The 22,449-nt window shown below is 42.1% G+C and overlaps 1 protein-coding gene across 5 annotated transcripts in view; it reads left to right on the forward strand.

The window, feature by feature from the left end:
* MAPRE2 (microtubule associated protein RP/EB family member 2) overlaps nt 1–22,434 on the forward strand; it is an 89,308-nt gene extending 66,874 nt beyond the window's left edge. For 2 of the 5 annotated variants that reach the window (XM_085221050.1, XM_085221054.1), the window contains 4 exons: nt 645–858; nt 9,973–10,112; nt 14,582–14,740; nt 20,373–22,434. In XM_085221050.1, the coding sequence (XP_085077176.1) occupies nt 645–858; nt 9,973–10,112; nt 14,582–14,740; nt 20,373–20,444 (585 nt within the window). In that variant the 3' untranslated portion in view covers nt 20,445–22,434. Of the gene's footprint in view, nt 1–644; nt 859–9,972; nt 10,113–14,581; nt 14,741–16,121; nt 20,352–20,372 lie in introns of those variants that run through there. The other 3 variants (XM_085221049.1, XM_085221055.1, XM_085221051.1) reach the window with 3 other exon arrangements.
* The last annotated feature ends 15 nt before the right edge of the window (nt 22,435–22,449 follow it).

Genomic DNA, 22,449 nt, shown 5'->3' on the forward strand with positions numbered 1-22,449 from the left:
GTTACAAGGTTAAAACTTCAAGGTTATTTCATAGTGAACACGTACTACCAAAATGTAGGGTGTTTCAGCATGTCCTGGAAAAGCTGATTCAGACAGTACAGCAGAGAGCAAAAAACTTAATCTGGATCCCTTGAAGAGTTGTTCACCATTACTGTGCCTACCTGCAGCATGTAAATTTAAAAAACAGAAATCCCCACTTAGCTGAATATAGTCCTACTCCCAGAACAGCTTCGTTAACCACAGCTGCCACTGCAGTAGGAAAAGAGTAACTGTGGAACAGTAGTTACGAAGGTTTGCATATAGCCACCTCAAAGGCTGGCCCTTTGTTTTATTTATCATTAGGACCACTTGCAATTCTAGCATGATTTGCTATTAGGAGGACAACAGTGGCAAAGAGTTATGAGATATGTATGTATATATAGCCTGGTCTAGTGGTTGGTACCCTGCACATAGCGGGGGTTTGAAACTAGATGATCATTATGGTCCTTTTCAACCCAGGCCATTCTATGATTCCATGATATATATATACATATACTTTTTCCAAATTAGTGTGTATGGTTTTTTGTTTGTTTTGTTTTGTTGCTTTTCTTTTTAATTTTAAAAAATCGATGGGTTATTATTGGAAACTTTATTCTACCTTCCAGGTAATTCCAGTGGAAAAACTGGTCAAAGGACGCTTCCAAGACAACTTAGATTTCATTCAGTGGTTTAAGAAGTTCTTTGATGCTAACTATGATGGGAAGGAGTATGATCCTGTGGAAGCTCGACAAGGCCAAGATGCTCTTCCCCCACCAGATCCTGGTGAACAAATCTTTAATCTGCCCAAAAAATCTCACCATGCAAACTCTCCTACTGCAGGTATGTTGAGTCTAAAGTAATTCTATTTTTTGTCTCTGAAGATGATCATAAACTGTGACTAATTTTATCTAAATAATAGTTAGAAATTACCACCTTGTGTGCATGAGCTATTCTTTCTGTGTTGTCATAGACTTAGCATCTGTCATGTCAGAAGTTAACTTCTTATGGTGTGCTCAGTCCTGTCCGCTCTGGGATGTCGCCCACTGAATCCTTGGCATAAGTGTTGTAATATCTTCTGGTGGAGAAAAAGACACTTAGGATAGTCATCACTGGTTGTAGTGTTTGCATGTGTTTTCAAGAACAGGAAATTTATAACACAGTGAATTTTTTTAAATTATTCTTTTCATGGTGATAAATTGTAAGTGCTGTCCAGAAAATGAAAAAATAATAATAATGTGTGCTTTGTGCAGTTTATGGCTCAGACTTCTAAGTGAGCAGCATAGCAGCTATTGCTCTTTCTTGAAAATACATCTGTCTTCTGACATTTTGCTTTGTGTTTCTGCAACAGGAGTAAACAGTTAAGCCTGGTCTTTGGTGTTTATTTAATATGAGCACTATTGATCACTCAGCAATGCCATTTTTCTTGGTAACTTGTTAAGTGAGCAGAAGAGCAGACATATAGAGATTTTAATTTTTTTTTTTTTTTAAGTAACCACTAAGCAAGTGGTGCTGGAGTTAGTTGACTACAGATGTGTACGTTTGTACATACAGAAACACACATGCATGCACTCTTAATTCCTTTATTGGTATGTCCTGAGTTTGTCTTATTCGTGCTAAACCAGTCCTCAAATAATGATTAATTTTCAGTTGATGTAATTCCGTGACCTGTCTTCTCATTAACTCAGTTGTTGGCAAAGGGGAAGGGGCAGGTATCAGGCAACCTCAGGTTTAGACTGGCTTAAACTCTGGAATCGTACCCAGATTTCAGCAATCTGCTCTGACCATTTCTGATGTCAAAGGTGGGCATACTTGGCCAGCTGCCTTCATCTCCTTAGTGCTCCCAGGAAGCTGAGCATTAATAGCTGGGCAGTGCTGCTCTGAGATTCTGAAGTGATGGTGGTTCTCCTCACATCTTTGTTTTTGCATCATCTTGTATCTAAGCTTTTGAATTCTAAGGCTTAGTATGCTATAATTTCCTGTGTGGTACCTTGCACTGCCTCTGAAAACTAAAAACCCAAGTGAGCATCGGGTGGTCCTTTTGATAAGTTGGAAAATACACCTCTATTAAATACAGAATTTACCGTGCTTGTTGATCCTTCTTGCCAGTGGTCTGTTTTTACTTAAGTCACAAATGTGTCATCCCAATTAAGGTAATGGAGGTCGCAATCCTGGAGAGGTAGAGTAGCTGCTGGAATGGAAGAAACCAGTCAGTTTGGATGATAATGCAATGATCTCATGTCCTGTTGCTGGTTGTACAAGAGCATGCCATGTGCCTTTGATATGGAGTAGGACAACTGAGATATGTGGTGTGTTTTTATCAACTTTTTTTGGTCACAGATGTTTTCTTTTTCATGGAAAGCTTCCTTCCTTATTAATTTAAGTATTGTTTGGATTTACGATAGGCAGGTCACTAATATGTTGAGGCAGGGAAGAGAGTTGTAGGCACTGTGTGACGATAGGTGAAATAAGAATTCTAGCTTTTATTGCTGCTTGCATTGTAGAACAGTTAAGTGTCGGTCACAGATTTATTATGTGCATGCAAGTGCACATTTTACTGGAAATGCAGGGATATTCATTACAGATGTTACAGGAACAATAATGATACTACTTGTGTGAGTAAAACAAGCTTAACCATTTATATTAAAAAAAGCCCAAGAAGATGAGGTCTACTGAGTTCTACATTGAAGAATTCCCCACCCCATCTTAAGCTTCATCTCCCACAGTAATACAGTCATGAAGAGAGAATATATGCCTATGAATAAGTGTGACATCAGATGGCATCATTTAAACGGCTGCTTATAGCTTTAATGCCAATTATTTGTTATTCTGCAGCCATGAATCTCCAGTGAAATGGCTGAGGTTTGGGGCACAGCTAAACTTCACAGTTTGGCTTGACTTTGTTATGGGAGTAGTAAGCGTTGAGGGCTGTTTGATACAGTAACCTCTTAAACCAACTCAGCAAGCATTTGCCAACATCAGTAGCAGGGTGCCATAACATCTTGCCTTTTTTTTGTTGTTACTTTTAATAAGTGTCACTCACTTTATTTTAATACTGAAGCTTTGAAATTGTAATGGATTTCAAATCACTAACAAAATTAAAAGATGCAGTAGTGATACAAAGGAACCAGCAGATCTTTTAATGTCATATAAAAGTTTTTGAACAGTGTGCAGTAGACAGGTATGTATCTTTTGTTCAGTGTCAGGAGCAAGTAGACTTCTGGGCACTTAGACTGTATTTTTGTTTTTGTCACTGACCTTTAAATAGGTCTAATCCAAATTGATTGAATATATGATCCAAACTGATCGAATATTTTAAGGGAATAATGTATTTAGCTGCTGGCACTTCCATGTGTTCAGATGATTCGTATTGTTCCACACAACAGCTATTCCAGTGCCCTTTGCCAGACCTTTGTTTTGGAGTAATTTAGGAGGTGTTAATCTCTTTAATGATTCATAATAGAGTTCTAACACTGTGTTTTCAGAGGTAGACAAGGATAATGTCATTCAGTTACCAAAAAAGTGGTCAAATCCCTAAGGGACTACTTGGAAAGCTTACCCTAAAAGGTAGCTGCAGCGAGTTAGGATTATTTTTGGTGTTTTAATCTCACTCTTAATCTCTACAGACCCACTGTATCTGATAGTCACTTTCTGTGCCACAAAGTGGCACATATCTGTATCTCTGCAGATACCAAGTGTGGTCTTCATTTCATTTTATGAAATGACGTTAACACAAAGCAGAACCTGAGAAGTGTGAAGACACACCAATTTTTGTGTTTATTGGTGAGCATGCCAGCAGGCCTTTCCATACCCCTTTGGAAGGCACTCCTGCTGGTGAGTCAGGCAGGTCAAGGAGAATGCAGCTCGTAAGGGCAGCATAAGCAGCTCCTCCATCTAATCTAATGTGCCACCCTCATCCTGTGCCTATCTTTCTCAGGAGACAGAGCTGATTTGCTACACGGTTGGTAGTGCTGTGAAGGAAAGATGACTTCATAACACGTGTATATTTCTTCTAGAAGCAGCAGGTACAGCGAGGAGTGCCAGGTAAACACAGATCCCTGCTGGCAGATGAATGTGTTTCCATCCTCTGTGGGGTGAGCCCTCAGCACGGCCCACCAGCGTGGGCTCTGTGCCAGCAGGGCCACAGCTGTTTTTGGATAGGATGCCATCTGCCCACCCTGAGCCTTTAGGTGTCCTGCAGCCCCCTGCTTTTCTCCGTGCAGTGGTAAACAGTCTGCAGATGTAGAATCATGATTATTGTAAGGGATTAAAATATTAGCATGTTGTTCTTTGTGCCGGTTCTAATCCTCTCAGGAAAAAAATAAAAGCAGAAAAGCTTCATCTGATCAAATTGAAAATTTTGATCCAGTTGTCAGGGTTTTAGCTTAGTGGCTTATGTAAGGTTTCCTGTGTATCAGAGCTTTTTGTATGGGAGAGGAGTGTCAAAAATGCATGAGTAGAAGACAGCTTAATGAAATTAATTATTTACATATAAGCTAAAAACGCGAGAGGTCCTTAGAACTGAAGGCTGATGGACTTTTTAGTTTGAAATATTTTGTGAGAGCAGGATGACTAAAGCAGAACTGGAAAATACTGGAGGATCACATGAGGGCTAAAAATAATCCTGCTATGACAGGGAAAATAACCAGGGCAGAATGAACTGTTTGTGCATGGATGCTATATATATGTGTGTATGCTGTCAAAGAGCCAGTTATGCAAGAAAAACGCCAATATTCTGTAGGGAGATGGTATACCCTGCTATGGCAAGAGTGCTGCAAATTCATTTTGAGGGATAAATATATTCAACAAAAGCAGTCTTCATTGCAGCAGTTAGTGGTATGATTAAGCATCCCAGGGAACCGGAGAGCTCATCCCGACGCATTTTTCTTTGCTTTCCACCAAAACACGCTGCCTTTTTCCCCACGTTGCAGGCAGTTTGGATTTCCAAGGGTAGCCCCGTCTGTCGTGGCACATTGCTGTAGAGCTGAAGATAAGAAGAGCCGTAAGGCAACAACTGAAAATGCTTTTGTGCCTGGTTCATGTGAGGCCAAAGGAGTGTGTTGCCCCACAGGAACAGTGTGTGCAAAGTGGAGAGGGAAACAGCTCAGCCATCAGACAGAGACCTCTCCTACCCACATCAGGAGGGTTTAATTTTTAAAGCCACCGAGGCAGAGAAATGAGACCACAGAGCAACATTGCTTGCAATATCTTTTTCTTTTCTTTCTTTCTTTTTTTTTTTTTTCTGCCAGTTAGGATCATTTCCTAATAGCTAACCAGATAGTTACAGAATTGTATACATCATAGGTTTTTTTCTTTTCTTTCTGGGAGGACTTCACATTTTAAATTGTTTTCTTCTGTTAGGCCTAATGTGAAATGCTTTCATTAACTGGAGTGCTTGCATGCTTGAGGACTTTTCTGGAGAAAATAGGGGTTTCAGCTGACAGGTTTTTTTGCCATTAAAATGTTGGGGTTTTTTATATTTTAAGATATAATTTGTGATGAGGAGAGGGCTGTGGTTTGTTCCTGTTTACCAAATCTCCTTCTTTTAAAGATGAATATGGACAGTCATACCATAAACAAGACGCTCATCTAACCAATAGATTCAATTGTATGTTTGGATGACTTGGTTGAATTCTGTGGGTGTTCCATTTTCAGGCATTTGTACAGACTTCTCCTTGCCAGTTCCCTGGCAGTGCAGAGCTCATTAGATTGTGCTGGAGCCAATAGCAGTGGCAGTGTGGAGAACTGAGGGGAAAGGGGTGCTGCCATAACCTGGGAAAGTCAGTACCATGAAGTAACTGAGTGCTGCACTGCTCTGTATCAGGATGCTGAAAGCTGGTTTGACTGAGGTCATTTCACTCCCATTAAGCATCAGTTGTCATCACTTGTGCCATTAAGCATCCCTAGATGGAATACTGTCTCGCACCCCACTGTAGCTGTAACAATAAGCATGTGTGAATATTAATTTGCTTACTGTTCTCATTTGTTTGTTTTAAATGGGCCAATATTTTAGTTTGTCAATAAATTGCTTGCTCTGCGGCCTTTTAGTGGGTTTGTGTATTCTTCTGTGGCATGAGTCAGGAATATGCGTTTTAGGAAGCTTTACAATTTGAAATTAACATTTCAGTTTTTTAATTTGAAGATACAGTGCAAATGGTTCCCCATTCAATTGAAGCAATAGCTGTGAGGGGCTCAGCTAAGTCTTGCTTGCTCAGGGCTTCCACTGCTCTCATTCACTCTATTCTCACACGCATCCACACAGCAGTCATGCACGTGTTCCCTTGGAACTTTGCATAAATATTTAACAGCATACTAATTACTCATGTAGCTTCAAGGAAAAATTGTCTCTAAGCATTAAATGAGTCTTGTCTGCAAGACCACACTTGCAATGTAAAGTGACCTGGAATTCCAAGTCTGACTTTGTACCCAAAACATACACGGTGCCAACATTTTGTGCTTTATGTTTTGGAAGTGTACATCTTTTTCATGTTTAGCAAAAAATAATAATGGTCTTACTGACTAGTAATTGTTTCTGGAGCATTACAATTAAAAAACTGCAGTGCATTTCAGAATTGCTTCATCTGGTTTATTTAAGAATGAGAACAAAATAATGTGTCCTTAGAAACAGTTGGTGCTAAAGTTCACTTCTTGTTCTCACCTCCACTAGCGTTACACAGGTAGGAACAAAAAGTTATTTAGGTGCCAATGAATGTGCCTGCAACACTTCTTTAAAAATGTTCTTATTTAACCCTGTATTGACCTCAAATCAGAGCATGCTGTAATAGAAGTTTTCACAATGTGGTGGAAGCTGGCAGTGCCCTCTGGGTCCATCAGGCCCAACCCCCCCACTCCATCAGGGACACCAGAGCAGGGGCCCAGGCCCACGTCCAGGCAGTTGCTGAAGGTCTCTGAGCAGCAGAGCCCACACACAGCCTCTGGGCAGCCTGTGCCAGTGCTCCTGGTGTTTAAATACAGTTTGTTGTATTTCAGTGCTTCATCTTGCCCTAAGCACCATTGTAAAAAGTTTGTCTGTCATCTTAACTCTCTCCCATCAGATGTATACATGTTGATGAGATCCTCCTGAGCCTTCCCTTCTCAGGCTGAAAGGGCAGAGCTCCCAGCCTCATAGAGGAGAATCTCCAGGTCTTTCGTCATCTCTGTGGTCTTTTGTTGGGCACTCTTTAGTGTGTCCAGATCTCTCTTGTACTGTGGGGCCAGAAGTGGACCCAGTGCTGAGTAGAGAGGAAGGATGGGCTCTCTTGACCTGCTGGCAGCACTCTTCCAAATGCAGCCCAAGGAACTGTTGGCTTCCTTGCTATGAGGATACAGTGCTGAGTTACATTTAACTTGGTGTTAATCAGGGCCCACAGGTCTGTTTTCTGCCATGGGGCTTTCCAGACATTTGGCCCCCAACATATTTTGGGGATAGGGTTTTTCCTGCCTGGTGCAGGATTCTGCACTTTTCTTTGAACATCGACAATAAACACGGGAAGGAATCAGTAATAGGTAGTATTTATGACACTGATTGCAATGCAGTTCTCTCAATGTTCCATGAAAAAAAAAGCTGATAAGAATACATTTTGTATGTAAAATATGTGTGTGAGATATTGTGCTTTCTCAGAAAATGGAAATAGGACTTGTTTCTTTGTGATGCTGGCAATGTGGGATGTCTGAGGAGGCTTAATGAATACATGATCACTACCGGTATAAGTTTTCTTTGTTGATGGGCAATAAATATTTTCATGGAAGATGTGATGTTGGATGGAATTGAAACTGCTCGAGTTATCTAGCTCCTCTGAGCAATAAATTAGGAGTTATACCACACTTGCACTAATTGACTGCAGGGTCATCGCGGTGCTCAATAGTGTAGTTATTAATGTCTATTAAAATCTTTCATCTCCATTAAGGTATTTGACTGTCTCAAGCACTTCGCACAACTCTTATCAACCAACATCTTTTAATTCCTTTATGAAATTAAGCTTCTGTTAGAAATGGGAAGCTTACCTCTGAGCTGATTCCAAAATTGATATGTTAGAATAAATATGCATTAAAGATTTTTCTTTTTTTTTTTTTTCTTTCTCCAGGAAATTTTTAATTAGAAAACCCTAGGCATTCTCTGTTGCAATTAAGTTCTATCCAGCTGTCACCAATACTGTCTGAAAGGCTCAGATTATTTAGCTGGCTTTTAACTGTATTACTGAAATTGGAATATCGTGTTCATTTCAGGGCTGATCTTGAGGAGGGGAGAAAAGTCCATTTCCTTTGATTTGTCCGGACTTTTATAAAGCTTAGTATCACTTTGCTGCAGAAATCCAGAAGGCTTTGTAGCTTTCAAAGAGCAGAACACAATGCAGTGTATTTGGTGCTATCCAGCTTGCAGATAGCGGTGATGTGAGCTTGCTCAGTGTGCTTTGTGAGGATGGCTCAGCTGCAAATTGGAGAGAAAATCTGGCGCTTCAGTGTTAGCTCTTGCTCTGTCCTGATACCTCTCTGCAGGTGAAAAAGATATGTGTCCTTAACTATTCAGCTTTTTGTGATCCCTGCCTCAGTCTGCACCGAACTAGCTCTCTTCATAGGGCTGCTGGATACGAGAGGGAGCATGTACAGGGGCTGCCTTGCTTGGGTCATGTGCCAAGGCCTCTGAGGGAAACCGTGCATAGCTGCTGGGCCAAGGAGTGCTGCCCTGCAAAGCTGAACAGCCTGTCTTCTGCTCGTGTTCAGGCACCTAGTGAGGAAGTCCAGCACTGCCTTAGTGTGCAAGAATGGCAGTGAGCAGAGGAAAGCTGCATTGCCCAGCTAAGGTTTCACATCTGAATGGCCACACCTTGTTTTTAGCATTCAGTTCTCAGCTGAACTGCTTCCTGCATGCGTGGAATACAGTAAGAACTCTGAAGCACAGGCTCAGAGCTTAGCTGGCCTTTGGACTTCATGTGTCCCAGAATTCAGAGCCAAGAACAGCTGGTGGTAAAGGAAGGCTGTAGAGCCCATAAGCATACAACTGTGATCGGCTCTTCAGAAGAGCTAACAGTAAGTATGGGTGCTGTGAAACAAGATTCTTGACACGTACCTGCTTAGTGAATCAAATAAAAGAGGGTAGAGAGAGGGCCAGTGCTTTTCTCTGTGTTCCTAGCCTAAGCAAGGACGGTGCTGACTCCATCTGAAACCCATTTCCAGCAGGCAGAATTGAGGAGAAGGCTGCAAGGGGAGCAAAGTGCTGGTGGCACTGGGACAAAGTGGGAGGCTGCAGGCCAACCAGGAGGGACCAGCTGTGGCAGAACAAGGCCTGAGGGACCTGCTGAGGGACGTGAAAAGGCTGCAAGGCTTCTTTGTGGAGAAGGGCTGCCTGTGTGACATTAGCTGCTGCCTTTCCTGGTGGAGACATTGCTCTGTGCTCTGTCAAGCTCTGCTGTGTGTGTCATTAGAAACAAATAGAGAAGCCTAAGCAGATCAAAAGGGATCGCTCAGTCACTATGGCAACCATGAGTTCACTGATGGATTTAGTTCTGCTCACACTGTTTGAATCTACATGCCTTCATCGCAGGGATGGTTTATAGAGGCAACAAGGAAAGTGTAGGAATGGTTTGGCTGACTTTATTCCAAGTCCATCTTTCTCCAGGGGGCTGAAGTTAGATAGGTACACCAAGCATTGAGCCAAAGGAATTGTCTCTTAACAGCTCTGTTTTAAAAGCTGAAAGTTGCCGACAGCTAAGGGAACTTGATACTCTTAGGCTGGTTTTCATGTGTTTTGGTTTGAGTTACTTCCCTCTCAGTAACAATGTCAAAGTAAAACTGATGAAAATTTGTTTTTCATGGTAGAACGCTGGAACTTTTTCCACTGAAGTAATGGTGTGAATGGCTATCTGCAAGTCAGATACGTGTATTTCAGCATCAGGCTAATAGTGATGTATTTATCCTGGGGAAAATATTTGATTGCTATTTATTGATTGTACTTTTTAGGTGCTGCTAAATCCAGTCCAGCTTCTAAACCGGGATCAACACCTTCTCGCCCATCTTCAGCAAAAAAAGCTGCACCGAGCAGCTCAGCATCCAAATCAGATAAAGATTTGGAAACTCAAGTCATACAGCTCAGCGAACAGGTAAATTTACTTGAGGCATAAAATTAGATGCATTCGTTGTCACAGACAGGCATGAAATCTGATATTGCCCTCTGCTGAATGATATCCTCCAGAATTATGAAGGTACAAAAGATTTAAATAGCCCAGCTGGGAAGAAAAAGAGATTTATTGTTAAAAATAGCATTTACTAGAGATGGCTGATATTGTGCCAGTACATTTGAAAGGGAATCTTAGGAATGCCAGGTGAGTCTTGCTGAAGTATGAGAGTTTTATTACAGATAGTTTTATTAATTAGGTTTTGAAATGTATCTTTTATTTCAGTTGGATGGGAAAAAGCCCGACAGTGTCTTTGTTCTTCTGTATTACAGGTTTGAAATAAATCAGTTTAATGTGTTGTGCAGAAAACAAGCCTGTTTGTAATAGCAGGGTTAGAGAATTGCAGCTGAACCAAGACAAGCTCATTGCACTCTGCTTTCTGGAATGAAAACATTCAGGAGGAAATATGCCTTTCTCATTTAAAAATGGGTCTACCTTTATGAAAATGCTTAGTATATAGTGTTCTGCAACATAATAAAATGTCCGAATTTCTTCAGTGTTATAAAAGTAGGGGCTTAATTTTCATTTCTGCTATTTGGCTCTGTCATTCCTGGCACACAAGTGTCTGCACTGGACAGGAATAAATACCTGCGTCTGGCTCAAGACCATGCTGTTGATGATGTCAAGGCCACTTGTATAAATGAGACCTGACTGCTGTATTTGTCAGGGGAATAGAGAAAGGAAAAGCCTCATATTTTACAGCAAGAGCTGCCTGGCAGCTGCATACAGAAAGTCATTATTCTGGATTAAGTATAATTTTCCACAATTAAGGTCATTTCAGTTTCAGACTTCCATTGACCTCAACAACAGAGATCTTGGTTTGTTTAGGCACCGACTGCAAATTCTTTGTTACTGTGATGTGCCAAAGGTGGTGATGGACAGCCACGTACCGAACATGACGTAGTGTGGGTTGTGTGTAACTCTGAGCAGCAGCAAGCACAGCAGAGCTCACCAGCCTTCCAGGGTTGTTGCTGTAGCAGAAATGTTCTTAAATGTTGACTAATAATGAATGCATATATATACTTCTGATGGAATCGGAATCTTTTTTTATGTCATTTTAAGCAGAGTTCGAACATCATTTAAGTGTGGCTTAAACCATGACATTTGTGTGTAGAAGTCAGAATGTGCTCACTTCAGCAGGAAGGGTCACTTTGGATATGAGCAAGATAAAAATATTTGATCTTTACTGAGATGCAAACAGGCAGTCACTGCCACATCCTCTGCTAATGTATTCCTAGCAGCTTCCACCTGTGAAAACCTTCAGCTTTATATGCAAACAGCCCCGAGGAAAATTAATGATTTCTTTCATCACAGAAAAGAAATCCTGAAGATTTTGAAAGTCTGTGTTTTACAAGCTCATTTTTGAGAGACCTTTTCTAGCTAGAATCATCTGGGAGCCTTTTTTTTTTTTTCTTTTTTCTTAATGCTGGCAGTACGTGGTATCTCATTTGCCACTAATGATTACTTATGCACCCCAGGCAAATAACATGAGCCAAAAAAGCTCTGCTGCAAGCTACTTTGAGCCAGGTTTTTCTTATCCCAGTATGAACATGTTGGAAGAGCCAAATTGCCCATTTTTCCCCCACTCTACAGCAGCCAGGCGAGGTATGGGCAGGAGCCAATTGTACTGCTTTTCTGTCTTGATAGAAAAAATTGTTGAATGGCATCTGTGGTTATCACATCCTTGTCTGGCTGTTAACAGACTTAATTTCAGCCCTTTCATAAATGGCAGCTGAGGGAGATTCTGACATTAAACTTCCGTGCAACTTGTAGTGGAAAAGTTTAAGTACGGATGTCCATATGCTATATTTTACCATAGGATTACTTGATGATCTATTTGCAATGATTGTAAGCCACGCATAACATTTGCTGGTTTAATGGTTCTCAACAATCTTAAAGTCTCTCTTAAAATGGCCATAGCTATTGCCTTGGCCTGTGCTAGTAAATTAAACACTTTCAAGGCTTGTCACCGTGCACTGGAGCTTGATTATCCGTAGCATTAAAATGCTAAATGGTCCCTGCTGTCTTTAGGTCTGCGCCAACTAGCACTCTCCCAAGGGGTTTCTGAGTGCAGCTGAGGAGAAAACACAGACCAGGAACATTACATTATGTGCGGAGAAGGGACCTTTACATGTGGAGAGTGGTCCCAGAACAGTTAACTGGATACTAGCATAGACATAATATCTCAAAACAGCACCGTCTTGGCTCCATGTTTACAGCAGGTGCTTAATCTTCAGCCTGGATATGCAGTCCTGTGAGCGTTCATACCACCAGAGGAAAGAGCAGTTAGTAAGAGCCACTGCTTTGCACCCATTAACTGGATTGCAGGGGTACTTCTGGTCCGGACACCGCACGTGGGAGTGAACATCTGCTGTTTCTCCTCCAGGATAAGCCTCTTGGCATCTTAATACAAGGAAACACTAGCATGCAGATGTGCTAATTGCCTGAAGGAATACAAATTAATGCATCACAGACATGTAGATAATATGCAAGTGAAGGAAAGTGTATCTGCTTTGGTTATAACAACGTTTACTGGATGTTGCAGATAATTTGCTGTGTGCATATTTTTTATGCCTTAATGATTCTGTTTCTCAGAATGGTGTGTACATGATGCAATGAAGACAGGAAACTGCCTTCGTGGTAAATAGGTTAGAAGGTGAAGCTGCCTGTGCTGTTAGCAGCAGATATTTCAGCTGAGGCTGGTTGTTTTGCAGCACAGAGCAGGAGATCTGGCAATAGTTAGGTTCTTGTTCTGTCTGGATGCTGGAGCTGCTCTCAAGGAATGCATTGCTACATTGCTGCAGATCCACAAGATGTGTCTTAAATGTGAGGAGGACCCCATGTTTAAGTAGGACACGCATCCATAGATCAAATTGTTCCATTTTGCTATCTATACTTATCCATGACTAAAAGGTTGATTTTAAGGTGACCAGTCACTGTATCACTGATAGATTCAAACTGCCAAGGGAAGAGTTTGGTGTCAAGCTCAGGTGGCTGCTGAGAGATGGATTCGTATGTGAATGAGATGCTCTGAGATCGTGCCCTGGCAGCAGGTCTGTTCTGCTGTCTGACACCTCTGGGAGTGCAGTCAGAGGTCAGAAGAAGGCATTGCTAGCTCAGCAGTTATGGAAAGATGAACTGATAGGATTTAGAAGGCTGTCAAAGCAGTGTGTGAGCTCCCTTGGTGTTCTTACCGGCAAAGGGAATCAATCAGCTTGCAGTGGATCTGGCAGCAGGAAACTTTCTATTAAGCTGTATCTGTTCACTCAAATGTCATCTTGATGCAAGTTAATTTATTTAGCATACTTTCTTTAGAAAACTCATTTGTGTAATTGCAGGCCTTAAAATGTGGATGCTAATTTGGCAGTAATTTGGACATGATTGGGGTCAGAGTGTTTGCTGTAGGCAGCTTCATCCTGATTATTTCCATTGGTTGACACACTGCTGTCTTCCAAATTTGAGAGCCACTTGCACATGTTACACTGCTCGTCTATACCACTTTGGATAGTAATTCATGCTTTGCTGCCACAAAATTATTCTTTTTAATATATATATATATGTGTGTGTGTGCGCATACATGTATATGTACATATAAAAATATATTGCAACATCTGTCTTGGTTTATATGAAGCCTAATCTTGAATAGCTGGGTTACCCATAAATTATTTGCAGCAGTCTTAGTAGTGAAATAAAAACCAACAGCGGAGCCCAAAGACACTTGTGTACAAGGAAAGACTGACATTTGAGAGAATTTGTTGATAGCGACAGCATGTGAACAAGACCAGAAAATCCATGGTGCAACCTGGTCACCGCAGCAGCCTCGGGGTGCTGAGATGCAGATTCTGTGGGGTGGTTCAGCAAGTCAGGAGGCAGCAGAGGTGAGAAAACAACACAGCAGTGCTTGCAGCTGAAAGACCGTTTACTTCTCAAGTAGTCCATTTCCCTTTGTGAGCTTTTCTGCTGGACCTGTATGTTTTTAGGGAAGGAGATATGGTAGGTTTTCTATTAATCAGGCAGAGTAATGGAATTCCGGTGCTGAATGTTTCACTACTTACCATTACATGCCATTTCTGGCAGCTTTGCTAGAAGCAGTGCTTTAAGTAGCACTGACTCCTGAGCTGCCACTTCAGGTTTCAATTTGCAAGAGCACTGAGAAAACTGACCTCTAAGGATCCAAGGTTAAGATGTATCCAGGAGGTGCAACACAGTGTCCTGATTTGCTGTTTATTCTTTGTTGCATTGTACTTCAAAAACAGTGGAATTCACTTTAAGCTTTAAAATCAGAGATATGTTTAAGGTGATGGTCAGCATGTGCAATTGTGTACTTTTAGGCTGAGTTGTTTTGTCTGCAGCATGCCTTACAACTGATGCATCACATACTGGTTTATGTGCAGGTACATTCGTTAAAACTTGCACTTGAAGGAGTGGAGAAGGAAAGGGATTTCTACTTTGGCAAATTAAGGGAGATTGAACTTCTCTGCCAAGAACACGGAGGAGAGAATAATGACCTTGTCCATCGGCTAATGGAAGTCCTCTATGCTTCAGAAGAACATGTAAGTTCAAATTTAATGTGTGTTTTATCAAGATAAGACAGCCTCATTCCATTAGAAAATATTGGCACAGTGTTGAGTGATATCCAGTATGTAGGTCAGCAGAGCTGTAAGAGCAAGGCTTTCCATGCGTCCTCCCCCAAAAGGAAGCTTGCATTTACAAACAACAGACTTTTCAGCTTGGAGGTTGGATTCAGGAGGCCAGCTTGCTTTTTGCTGCTTTGGCATAGGTTTTGTATTCTATTTTAGCACAAGTTAATCTGGAAGGGGAGAGTGTGTGTCACAATTTTAAATTGATTTCATGTGGTCCTGAGCCTTAGTTCTGTTTTGGTCCTACCTTTCTGCGTGAAGTCTTCCACTCAGTGTTCTTTAAGGTGTTGAAGACCGAAAAGCAGAGAAATTCTCATAGAGGTGCTGATTGCTGTGTATGGCTGTGAACTTTCTCTCTCCCATGTGGCACTGTTGCAGTAGGCACTGTGCAGGTCGCCAAGTGCGTAATTATATCTGCAGAGACAATGCTCCTTAGCATTTTTTATCCTGTTGCTATAGGCAAAATTCTTCAGTATGCAAACGCAGTAATCCCCTATTACCAAAACTGCAGAAATGTATTGTCTGCAAGATTAAATAAGAATCTCACTGCATTTTAGGCATAACACTGTAGACACTGAACAAAGGAAGGAGCTGTAAAAGATACTGGTTAAATTCCTCAGATACACTGAGGGATAATGATTCGATGGAGCTTTAGCTGAACTGCTCCCATTCATGCTAACTAAATCCCTGTATGCGCTGCTCTGACGATTGACCTCTCCAGTCTCCTGTGAACGGTAGCTTTGGCTCCAGAGCACATAAGCATCAGCCTAATCTCTCTCTAGCCCTGTGGCACTGTAGCCTTTCTTACATCTGTTCCAGAAAGCTGCTGCATTCAACTGACTCAAAATGTTGTATCAGAAGTAGTGCTGAAGCTGCTGCTAACTCGTATGCTTTTCTAAAACAGACTAGTAGAGAACTAGTGAATGCTGGCTGCAAGAGGGTCACAAGGTTGCCACCCAGAGGGGCCGCCGCTCAGATTAGAGGTGACAGGGGAAAGAGGATTTGTTCAGTGGTGTGGGACGAGTGATGGAGACGCAAAGGAGGAGGAAACCGTTATTTTTGCAGAAGTAAACAGTCGGACACATTTGCCAGGCTCGTGATAACAGGCTAAAAGAATTACACACATGTAGTGGTCAGAGAAAATGTCTTCTGGATTCAGGAACAGTGATTTATTTATAAAGCAAAGCCAGAAAAGTCCCTCCTCTCCCCATACCCCTACCACATCTGTCTTAGTTGGCTTAAATAGGAAGCGATTCCCAGCCAAGAAACGCATTTGTTACTTTTCTCCCTGCAGTTTTCCCTACTGGCAGAATACATTACAAAATGTCCTACTTCAGCCCACATCTCAGTGCCTTATCTGCTTCCTCCCTCCAACCCTTTCTCTGTTGAAAGCACCATCAGTGCCTGCACGTGAGCTACACACGCCAGCTGTGCTTATATCTAGAATGCGTATGCAGTTGGAGACCATGGATGTCACTCCAGAAGCCCTCATCTCCCAGGGAAGAATGCAGAGGCAATTCCCCACTCAATTTTTTCTGCCTTTCAGTGGGAGGATTCATCTTCTTGTCTTCTGGGGTACATTTCTCTTCCTCACTATTGTAGGTGGACTGTAATGCACCCTCATGCTTTAACACTGAGAACTAAAGATTGTGTTTTCTTGCTGATGCCTGCTTCTTGCTCTTGTGCTCTGCTATGTCTCACCAGCCTGCTTTGCCTTTCAGTTCTGTTTTTCACTCTCTGTGTAATAAAGTTGTTCCTGTTTAAATTCTCTCACAACATTTTGTGAGTCAATCCCTCGATAACAGCAGTTTGGATTTCCCAAGCCCCAGATGGGAAATAGCCCCAATTCCCAAGACATAGACAGTGACAGATTTCTGGTTTCTTGCTAATAAATTCATGGTAGATCCAACTTGGATTGTTGCTTTTTTTCCAGGATCACTGACAGTTATAAATGCTGCAGTGCCCATCATGTTTCTCTTCTAGGTAGGGGATGTGAGGTAACGCAGCTCACACGCACTACACAAATCACACCTGACCAGAGCCTCGTGCTTGAATATCATGGCTAATTTTGAGTTTCTAGCTCCAACAAGCATTTGGTAGTAATCTCAAACTGTTCCTTCCTAGCTGTAATTTGACAGATGTTTATTGTATTCATAGTGATCATGTCTTGTTTTTTACACCAACTGCTCTTATTCTGAAGGGAAAAGTCTCTCTGCATTTTGTGCTGTGGTTATTTTAATCCTCATAAAAGATAAAAGATGTCGGGACAGCAGTTTTAAGTGCTCAGGTCTCCCAGTAGCTCACAGATCCCTCCTGGGAGTTGTAGGCTGTCAGATGAATTCCTTGTAGATGAACTCAGAGTGCAATAAAAAGTTTAGTTCCTACAAAAAGCATTCTCCACAAGTTTAATTATTGTAGTTTTGCACTGAAGGGATTTTTATCAGGTTCATGTTACATTTTTTTCACTATTTTTTTGGAATTCCAAATCCCTGCATAGTTTCAAGTAGGTGTCTTTGTAATCTTTTGTTTAATGCAATGAAGACCAAGCTTTTAAGACTCTTTTCCCCCTTTATTCGTGTGGGGTTTTGAGTTTTACAGCACAATTATCAGTCCACGTGGGCTCCTCGTCTTTAAAAGATTCTTCCTCTTCTCCCTGGTATGCTTCTGTTGTAACTTCATTGTCCATCTTTGCTTATGAGAGAGGGATGTTATGGCTGCTAGTATCACTTAGATTGGTCTGGCCAATCAGTATGTAATCTTACGTAATTTTTAAATATATTATTTGTAATCTTTCTGTTTCTTTGTTTAAAAAGAAAATTCTTTTTAAAAATCAAAATAGACCAAGAATAGTGTTTAAAAAGGATATGTTTGAGTGTTGTGGGAAGTGGCCTCATGCTGTGACTACTTGTAGACAGGATGGAGGTCTTGGATAGTATGTGGAGCATTTGGTGGTCGGGTTTTATAGCTTCTGTCTGAAGAGCCGGAAGAGGCTTTGCGTGTCATTATGAAAGCCAGACCATATAGGTCTTGGTGTAAAGTGAACACACTGTTGCATTTGCTTTCCTTGATAGGCTGTTGTGGCTCAGTTCATGCAGAAGCTGGGTGGGTGTTGCTCTTTGGTCTATCTGTTGCACAGCTCACATTTTCAAACCAATAGCTTAAAATTCCATTGGTTTTGTGACTTTCTGCTCCAGCAGGCTGTACATTTGCTACTGCTGCTTTTGGGCAAGGCACTCACCCCTAGCAGCTGGTTTTCGTAGACCACAGCTCCTCCATCTGCAGGCACACCTGAAGAGTTCAAGGCACATGAACTGAGGGGTCAAAAGCAAGCATCTTTTGTAGCGGGAGGCAGAGATGGCCATGGCCTTGTGATCTGAGTCAGAAATAAATGCTCTAAATAGACCTTCCACTGCTTTCCTTATTAGGGGATGCTATTCAAGGAGATTCCACAGTCCCAAGGTAATTGTGCATAGTGACTCTTGTCTTTCCCATTTCATGTATTTATACAAGCTGTGCATACTGAAAAGCACGTGTCCAATTCTCAGAACTTCTCTGGTAGTCACATAAGATTTACCATTTCCATCAAAGGTAACCCTGGCAAGAGAGGAGCCACTGCTCTCCTTCAGAGCTGTGGAGTACGTTCCCCAGCCATTTCCTATGGCTAGAGACTGTGCCTGTTCTGCATGAAAGGAGAGCACATAGGTGACCTGTAACACCTGCTTGAATATGCTTTCTATTTGGTATCTCAAAAGCTGTGTATGTGGAGCCTACTGAAGAGGTACATAACAGAGCAGCCCACAGCTTTAGGGTTAACCAGGCCTCAGCTTTCTCACCCTGTAGTGCAGGATCTTGTTCCCACAGCTGTCAGCTTCTGCCCACAAAGCTCCTGCGCTCCAGAAGCCTCGCACTCTTGCAACCCATTAGAGAGGATGTGGTTCTTAGATGCTATGCATGAAGACATTCTGACTTGAGGTACCACATGTAATAAGGGCATTGTTCCCCCCAGAGGGCCATAAGACACTAAAGTGCAATTGTATTGATCAACATATTCACTTCTACCTCAAAATAGCACCTGAGTGGTAGAAAGCTCGCTTCCAATTGAAATGTGGCTGTTTCTGCATGTGGTAAACAGGTGAATATTTCAATTTTTTTTCTATATTTCTATCGGCAAACGTTGGAGACCTTATTCACCTGTTCTTTTAGAAGCAGACATATTTTGCTGCCAGAAGGGAGGTACTTTCTCATTGCATAAGCTACTTTGAACTGTTCTGGGAAGATTCACATAGGGCCTCTCTTTTCTTTCAGTTTTGGCCTCAGTTTGTAAACCTTAACAATATCAATCTCTTACAGTCTGTTGTCCAAACCTCTTGCTTCTAATGAGAAGCACCAGGCACCGGGCAAGTTCTGCAGAGGTATCGTGTTGGCAATGGTGTGTTTTGAATGGCAGCTCAGGGTTCTGGAACAGGACTGTCCTTAGAAACTGCCTACAGCTGAGCTCTGCCAGTGCAAGACAGGGAGTAGATGTGTCAGATCTTCTCAGTGAACGGCGCTGTGGAAAGATGAAAATCCACCCGGGAGAAGCTTTAGGGGAATGCAGAAACAGCGCTGTAAGCAGCAGCCTGCCTTTCTGAGTGCTGGTGCATCTAGGTCAACTCAAGATAACAGGTCTGCTGGCTGTAAATTGGAATTTGTATAAAACCTGCATCCTCAGCAGTGAAGATTCAGCATTCCTCTTAGTCTCTCAGAACAGGGATTCAGCGGCACAGCTCTAGAAAATAGTAGGTGTAATAGACATTTGCAAGAGGGAGCTGTTCATCAAACATCACCTGCCTATAGCAGTAGCTTCTGTAAGTCAGTGAATGCTGGACTTAAATTTCTTTCAAAGAAAATGCATTCATAATAAGCAAATCTTTGGCTATATTTTCTGCATAATATTTAAAACCACATTTGCAGTAGCCTTTGGACTCTGGTCTGTACTAACATAGACATATCACTTTGGGAAGTGATGTTTGATCTAAAAAATGAGGCTGGGTTTAATTTTTAAAGCAAACGATAGCAGAAGTGTCTTGTCTGTTTTGTGATAAGAGCCTGGAGTGAAGATTGTGTGAGAACTGTAACAGGCAGGTTCAGAAATCCTTGGAGAGACAAAATGGGAGGACACTGGGATGCTATGGTACGTGGAGCCCCTCATGACCCACTTATTTATGTTACCTGGGAGTTAGCATTTATGTCAGTTTTATGTCTTCATTTAATTTAATTTTAATATATCAAGCGTGTCATTTGCTATTAAGCAATTGTACAGATATAGCCTTGTGAAAGGCCAAATAGAAGAACTGGGTGCAGGCAGGGAGATGAGATAGAGCCAGTTCAAGGCTCCAAGGGTACTGAAGCAAACTGGGGGGCAACCTTGCAATTGTTAGCTACTGCTGTCTGCTCATTGGAAGGAAAATCAGAAGTTAAGCTTGAGGCTAGTTGAACTCTGAGCGGGAGGAGATGATGACATGCTTCTGCTGAAGGATGTTTTGGGGTGTTTTTCTGCCCACAGGAGAGCCACACAGAGGAGCATGAAGGTGAAGAGCAGGTCCACGAACAGCCCCAGCAGCAGGAGGAGTACTGATTCACGCAGCGTCTCTGACAATTTTCATTTTGTGTGAGAACTTTCTTCTGGAGAATGGAACATGTGTGGCCTCAAACTTGAAATCAGTTCACTCCCAGTCTGCCATTAACATTTATGTACCATAGTGAGTGCCAGCCAACCACTGCATTCTGTACCCATACTTTGCCAAGATGCGTTTGCAGAAGTCTTCTTTCAGTGTATCCTCCCGAGAGGCTGTAGGGCTACATCACCTACTGTACATCACTGCAACTTCACCACTTGGCTGCTTGAGATTTGTTCTGCTCTTTAAGAAAATATATATATTTATTTTTTTTTCTTTTTGTCTTAAGTATGATACACTTGTAACTTGTTCTAACATATTTATATTGGCATTTTGTGTGGCAAGAAGTACCGTACCACTAGCTGTGTCTCTCACTTTGTGGTGCTTTGGCATTTTCTCGTACGTCTGCCCTGGGGCATAAATTTGGTCAAACAATTGGAATAAAGGGATACAGTGGAAGTCATGTTCAAGCCATAACGATGAGATGTGTTGTGGAGGAAAATGCTCATGTTGCTCACGTTTGTTCCTTTCCTGCCTTTACCAAATGGGAGGCAAGGCATCTGTTTCACTAGGAGAGATTTAAAACCTTGTGTTAGAAAGCTGCATGGTATGTTTTTTGGCTTAATTCTGGAGGACAGACATCCACTTAAGTTCTTCAAAACCCTCCCAGTTTCTTGACTAGTCAATAGACATTTCCTAGCTTTTCTTCCTGAGGAATTCTGTCCCAACCTGCAGCTGCAGCTCCGCCTCCACAGGGCACAGTGCTGACGGAGGTGAAGAAATCTCCTTGACACAAGTGTAGCTGCAGGACACCACCTCTGCCATCACACTTGGCTCCGCACCCTCAGAAGAGGACAAAGTAGGGCAACTGTTTCCTTCCGCTCTGCTGCCCCGACACAAGCATGGATGAGGAAACCAACCACAGAACCAGCCATGAAAACCTCCCAACCCCCTAGAAGTGGTGATGAGCACCTCGTGGGTGCTGAGGCTGCTTCTGAAGCACGAAGAGGAGTCAAGGAGTCCTCCTTGAGGTGGTGTGCCCATCCAACTGGCCAAGGGCACCGCACTTGGCTGAGTCCTCCAGTGAAGCCAGCATGCTGCACAAATACATCAAACCTGGAGGTGCCTGTGGTGAGAGTGCTCCCTTCCAGAACGGTCCCTGCTACCCTGTTCTAAAGGATGGTATTTTATCAACAGAAATATCTTGAAGTGTACAAAGCATTCCTTGTTTTTATTGTGAAACTGTGCATTCTGGTTGCTCTGAATATTTTATGCTTGGTATTCTTGGCCTCTCACTTAATTTTCTGAATTCCAAATTGTTCCTCTAGTTAAGCAGGTATTTGGAAGTCCCAGCTCAGTCTGCGGTCGTTGAAAAGTTCAAAAGCCCAGGGAAGAGCAAAATCACCTTAGGTCTAAAGCTAACCTAACCTCAAGCTCAGGTCCCCAGCTGATGCTTCCACAGAAAGGGTTTTAATGAATCAGCCCCCCGACACACAAACGACACACACACACACGCATGCGGCTTTCTGTTCCCAAGAAATCTTTTGCAGCTAAGTGGCTCTGAGTTAAATGTGAGAACGCTGCTGTTGTGCTGCGCCGCAGGCAATATATAGAATACTGCTAGACATTAGAACAGGTATTTCTGTTCCCTTGATCACTCCCCCTGCCCCGCAGAAGAGTTTTGGACCATCCGAGTTGAGGGTTTCCTGGCTGTGCCTCCAGCACCAGCCCAGTGACACCGAAAGTGCTGCAACCAACAGGGCAGCGCTTCCCTTCCTGATTTTGATTGGGTACAAGTAAGATCTGATGTATAAAAATGCGTATTTTCCAAATGAATTATTTCCAGGAATCACCACAGATGGGGGAATTGTCATTTTCATTGTATTTGTGTTTATTAGAACATATGTACTTATTACAATTGTCATTGTAATAAACAGTAGTTCTTCATAACGCTGTTGAACTGAG

Source organism: Meleagris gallopavo, chromosome 3, assembly GCF_905368555.1.
Source record: "Meleagris gallopavo chromosome 3, MGAL_WU_HG_1.1, whole genome shotgun sequence".
Taxonomy (NCBI): domain Eukaryota; kingdom Metazoa; phylum Chordata; class Aves; order Galliformes; family Phasianidae; genus Meleagris; species Meleagris gallopavo.